The following is a 6000-nucleotide window of genomic DNA, read 5'->3' as shown; positions in this document are numbered from 1 at the left end:
GCTACACTAAATTGTGAATGTGCGTGTTAGGCCTATAGATCTAGCAAATTGTTTGAATGGACTTGAACCATATACTACCCAATGGTAATAAACCAGTTTATGATCCATAGTCTGGGTAGGTATGCGTTTATGGCACCTTAATAACATGGTCATATCTGTGGTGCACTCTCTAACGGTTATTGGGCGAGAAAATTCTCAAGCGCTATGGTTATTACCATCAGCCATCCAATCAATCCCATCCCACACACATTCACAAACACAGCACACATACACAACACCACCCCTTGAGTGTCCCCAGGAACTCTACACCTGCAGAGTCCCTAAACCATGGACAGCTGGATTCCCACATCTCACCCGTAAAAAGACAGAAATTTGTTTCGATTTGTAACAGCATCCCTCAAACAGAATGTAAATCCTGATAACCAGCGCGCGCTCCCATTGGCCAATAACGCATTTGTGAGCCGTCCTTCTAGCGCTAAAACGGCAGTGCTATTGGCCCTCGCTCTGCAAACAGGACAGTTGTGGGCGCCCCCAAATAGTCTACTATAAATTCAAAGCTGTACACTCGTGCGTTGTTGAGAACTGTCAACATCACTGAGACAACATTCACAAGACTACTAACAAGACGTTTGGAGCCTTCGCTTATCTTTTTACGCACCATCTTTTCATTATCATTGGAAACTACAATATCAGCCAATATGAAGGTTGTCGGACCTACCTGCGCACTGAAGAGCAAGGTTGGAGGCAAGGACATGGTGCGGTGCCTATCCGACCAGAGCCTTTCCATCTCCAAATGTAAGATCCCGCTGCTGGACGAGCAGATGACCGTGTTTCTGCAGGACATGAACAGCTGTTATAGCAAGCTGAAGGAGCTGGTCCCCACTCTGCCTACCAACAAGAAGGCCAGCAAGGTGGAGATCCTCCAACACGTCATTGACTACATCTGGGACCTGCAGGTCGAACTGGACGAGCCAGAAAATAACCGCCAGCAGAGCAGCGTGCCCCGCACACCTCTGACAACCCTGAACGCAGAGCTGGCTAGCATCACTGTCGAGGTAAATATCACTCTGACACGTCTTTATGAGTTTTTACAAGAGCTACCTAGTGTCTCCCTTCTGACCTAACTGTTAGTAGTAATAAGAAAAGTCTAACTGTGCGTAAATGGGTTTGTTTATAACTGCGCAAAATTATTTTCAGTTTCACATGCGTTTCAGTAGGCAAATCATTTCACTGCAAACACTGACCTAATCGTTTTTATTTTCTCTTTCCAGAATGGATGCTCGGATGACAGAATCATGTGCCGCTAGACCTCTCGGAGTATCGACCCATCATTCCAGAGCGACCACCACTATGAATGAACAAGGTTACATTATGTGACATTTTATCACTACCAAACCTTGAGCCAAGTAGGGAAGTTGCAAACTCCCATGCTAGAAAATACTTTCGATGGACATTCTAAAGAAGCGAGGAACTGTCACTCAAGGCATTCGATCCATTTCGAGATCTCGGATCTCAGAGACGATTGGGTCCGAATAGACTGTGTTAGCCAGGGGACCATGGCAGTTACTGCAAACAGCTTTGCCTGTTGTGTAGTTGCTCAATAAGTTTTCTTGTGAAACATGTCGAAATTCAACATTTTATAAAGAAAAGTCATTAATTTTCTCAGATTCCTGAGCGACAAACTGTATTGTATATTACAATGTCACACTATGTGAAAAAAATGTTTATTTTTTTATACAATGTACCTTAAATGGTGTTTTTATTAAAACAAGACAATTATTTTTAAACATGACTTTTATGGTATGTGTGTCACAGATCATTCCCACTCCACATCACATTCAGTTAGGCATAATACATTCATATACTGTTCATATGTGCACATAAAATGCACAGGCTTGGAGAGATGAGGGAGACAAACATTCCCTGGACTAAGTTCAGGAATAACATCCGTTTTTGTAAAATATAGGGGGGGGGGGGGTCTTACTTCTTAATATATCATTCACCTTCAACTATTCAAAATACTTTTTACTATCAGAATTAAGTCATTGAGGAGCTGAGGCAGTTAACAGTTAATGCGGCCTACAACAGCAAATTACAAGTTAGCATACAGTATAAATAATAAGTCTTGAGTCGAGAGGTCGTGACAGATATTGACAATGATAACTAGCAGAAAATATTGCTAATCTGTTTGACAATTCAGCACAAGTTATAGGAAAGCATTAGGTCTAATCAGGAATTAAGTAACGTCTGTCCATAAAAAAAAATGTAATAGCAATTTGGAACATGCTAAAACACTGATGTAAATTGTGTTTTAGTTGAGGATCCTCTACACTAGCGTTTTCTATTTTGGCAGGGCAGGGGTTAAACTGTTTTTGGAAAGGCAATTCGTTATAAGATTTATTCTGTCTCCCTGGTGCAATGTTTTCCCATTTCCCTGCATTGGCGACGCGCACAGCTGCAGCCCCGGCGTTCTGAGGCACGGCCAGTGTGGGATTGTCTTTGTGTGATAGCTTTGTGCCAAGGGCAGGGGCGGGCGGTGCGGCCCAGACTGAGAGGCGCCTCGGCACACCTGGGGAAGTTCAGGTTAAACTGCTCCACATTCCTCAACACACAGCTGATTGAAACATTAACAAACAGTAATCCACGAACCAGGCCGCAGATGGGTGGGGTGCTCTACCAAGAAAGAGACTGACTGTTATAGATTCTATCCCCACACAGAGACAAAGTATATAGTAATAGCACGTTTATACTGTAACATAAGTACGCTAAATAATTTAGACTATTTTAAATTAAATCTGCGTAATATGCTTAGCCTACTTGTGGATGAAATATGCCACGTTTTCTGTTATTTTTCCAATAACAATAAATCCCTGTTTGAACTGGCTTTTCAATCATACATTTTTTCAGAGGAAAGTTAGAGCCCTCTTACAGGCTACAGACATCAATTCAACGTCTGTTCTACGTTGGTTCAACGTACTTTCATTAAAATGGAGGTGGAAACAATGTTGATTGAACCAATGTATGCCTAGTGGGTTCTGACTGGGAAGGTTTTGTAGGCTACAGATGGGGCCTAGCTTACACTGTAATATATGCCTAACATTTGTTTGCCTTAATGCCGAACAATCACAAAACAGCAAAATTATATTGTATCTTTCCTGAATACTYTAGGCATGCATGCGTATTGTAGCCTCTGTCTATGTTTTTTTGGAATACCTTATAATATACCGCACCCATGTGGCCGCTTGGTAGACTGCAGTCCACCCAAATGACATCAACTGTCTGTCTTGTTCATGGTTAATTCACATGCTATAAACTGGCACCAAGTGAAGGAGGCAATCGAACCACAGCTGTCATTTGTGTAAAACATCCACTATGCAATGTTATTGGGATGTGGGCTACACTCTTTACGGTAATTTTTTTTTTCTCACTCAATTCCTTCTTGTTGCAGTAAAATATACTGAACAACAATGTAAAAACAGAACATGCAACAATTTCAAAGATTTTACTGAGTAACAGTTTATATAAAGGAAATCAGTAAATTGAAAWAAAATCATCAGGCCCTAATCTGGGAATACAGATATGCATCTGTTGGTCACAAATATCTTTAAAAAAGGTAGGGGTGGGGATAAGAAAACCAGTCAGTATCTGGTGTTACCACCACTTGCCTCATGCAGCATGACATCTCTTTCGCATAGAGTTGATCAGGCTGTTGATTGTGGCCTGTGGAATATTGTCCCACTCCTTTTCAATGGGTTTGCTTAGTTGCTGGAAATTGGAGGGAACTGGAACACGCTGTCGTACACGTTGATCCAGAACATCTCAAACATGCTTAACAGGTTACATTTCTGGTGAGTATAGAGGCCATAGAAGAACTGGGACATTTTCAGTTTACAGGAATTGTGTACAGATCCTTGCGACAWKGGGCCATGCATTATGCTGAAACATCAGATGATGGTGGGGGAGGAATGGGCCTCAAGATCTCATCATGGTATATCTGTACATTCAAATGACCATAGATGAAATTCAATTCTGTTTGTTGTCCGTAGCTTATGCCTGCCCATACAATAACCCCACCATGGGGCACTCTGTTCACAACGTCGACATCAGCAAACCGCACGCCCACGACGCCATACGTGGTCTGCGGTTGTGAGGCCGGTTGTATGTACTGCTAAATTCTCTAAAACTACGTTGGAGGCAGCTTAGGGTAGGGAAATTAACTATTTTATCTGTCAATAGCTCTGCTCTGGTGGACATTCCTGCAGTCAGCATGCCAATTGCACGCTCCCTCAAAACTTGACACATCTGTGACATTGTGTTGCGTAACAAAACTGCTCATTTTAGTGGCCCTTTATTGTCCCCAGCACAAGGTGACCTGTGTAATGATCATGCTGTTTAATCAGCTTCTTGATATGTCATACTTGACAGGTGGATGGATTATCTTGGCAAAGGAGAAATGCTCACTAACAGGAATGTAAACACATTGTTGCACAACATGAGAAATATGCTGTGTGTGGAACATTTCTGGGACCTTTTATTTGAGCTCATGAAACCAACACTTTACATGTTGCGTTTATATATTTTTGTTCAACACACACTATACCTGGGTTGCACCTGTGAAATACGCCAGTGAATGCGAATTGAAGCAGTATATATATATAAATCATGGCCCCCAGATAAGTAATAATAGTATTAGGCTTGAGGTGGACAGTGTCAAGAGCGCCACCCTCTGGTGTTATTGCGCCACGAGAAGGACAAAGCAATTTGACCCTGATTTGAACCTTTGGTGCACGTGTGTTAATATGCCAGCCCGATTCTGATAATTTATTTCACCAAATTGGTCTTTTCACCCATCAGATCAGCTCTGAAAAATATCTGATGTTAAAGGATCAAAAGACCAAATAGTGATAAAAAAAAWTAAAAATAACATTTCAGGATTTGGCTGCTCATCTAAACGCAGCCTAAATGAGGCATTATTTACATAGGCTCATCAATCCATTGGTAGAGTAGGCCAAGATTAACCTCCATCGCACTCGGTTCTTGGCAGTCTTTTCCAGCWTGTTCCACCCTATGAGAAGTTCTTGGTGTCCGTCTCAAGATCCAGAGATGAGCCATGCCTCAGACAACCCTCAATTCTTGAGCAATAAATTGTGGACAAAAGACAACTGTTGGAGCCATGAGTGTTTAAATAGAAATTTGTATTTACATCAATATCAACATCAGTTAATGCTAGCCAAGTTCCTTTGGAATGCCACTAACCATAACCCTTCCCCAACATTAACCTTTAAAAAAAATGTCAACTTAGAGATGTCCCAAGGATCCAGGATAGCATGGCCCTATCAACATCGAGACAAAAACCGTCGGAATATACATCCTGTAAAACAAAGGAAAACTACAAAAATTAACATACCCAGGTGAATCCTTTGTTTTTGACTTCATTGCATTTCTACATAATGAAATTACTTAAGTAATTAACCTGGACAAAACAGAATGTTATTTTCAGGAAAAAAAGAAAGGTTGATATGCCTTTCATTCTGTTGCATGCCACTGCAAAGGGCTTCGACCAGTCACTGAATCACCCATCACTGCTACTGTTAACTACCCACTGGCTTCTGAACAACAGTACYCAGTCCCCTATGCTATCAGTACAATATCATAATATGATGATATGTACCTAGTTACTGTCCGTATATACAACTCGTAGATAAAAATGTACACTGTCAAAAACCATACAAAGACCTGGAAAAATATCTTTGGATTGCGCAAGATTTAAGGTACATTTCTTGGAGTCAAGAGTAACAGTCAAAGGACATAAAACACTAGTGAGAGCTAGGAAAGAAAGGAAGAACTACTTTATAAACAGTCCCTAGTCAATAACGCCACCCCATCTTTTCTATAATACTCATACACACGCCAACACAGCAGCTTGCCAGGAACCTCTGCTCATTTGAAAGACTGTCCTTTCTTCATTCACTGCAATCCAGTGTTAGTTTCCATCACCAC

The 6000-nt window shown here is 41.3% G+C and overlaps 1 protein-coding gene across 1 annotated transcript; it reads left to right on the top strand.

Moving 5' to 3' along the window:
- Window positions 1–577: 577 nt before the first annotated feature.
- Window positions 578–1667, top strand: LOC111968808 (DNA-binding protein inhibitor ID-1). Its single transcript, XM_023994696.2, has 2 exons — window positions 578–1055; window positions 1272–1667. Exons 1-2 carry the CDS (start codon window positions 699–701, stop codon window positions 1305–1307), a joined length of 393 nt encoding a protein of 130 aa, XP_023850464.1. The 5' UTR covers window positions 578–698; the 3' UTR covers window positions 1308–1667.
- Window positions 1668–6000: the final 4333 nt, after the last annotated feature.

Source organism: Salvelinus sp. IW2-2015, linkage group LG1 (genome assembly GCF_002910315.2).
Source record: "Salvelinus sp. IW2-2015 linkage group LG1, ASM291031v2, whole genome shotgun sequence".
Lineage (NCBI taxonomy): Eukaryota > Metazoa > Chordata > Actinopteri > Salmoniformes > Salmonidae > Salvelinus > Salvelinus sp. IW2-2015.
This window is presented reverse-complemented; position numbering and strand designations above follow the sequence as displayed.

Bases quoted from the DNA above. Each gene is read 5' to 3' on its own strand.
- LOC111968808 (XM_023994696.2), top strand. From the start codon at position 699: ATGAAGGTTGTCGGACCTACCTGCGCACTGAAGAGCAAGGTTGGAGGC. The intron at 1,056-1,271 runs GTAAATATCACT...TTCTCTTTCCAG, and splicing joins TGGCTAGCATCACTGTCGAG to AATGGATGCTCGGATGACAG.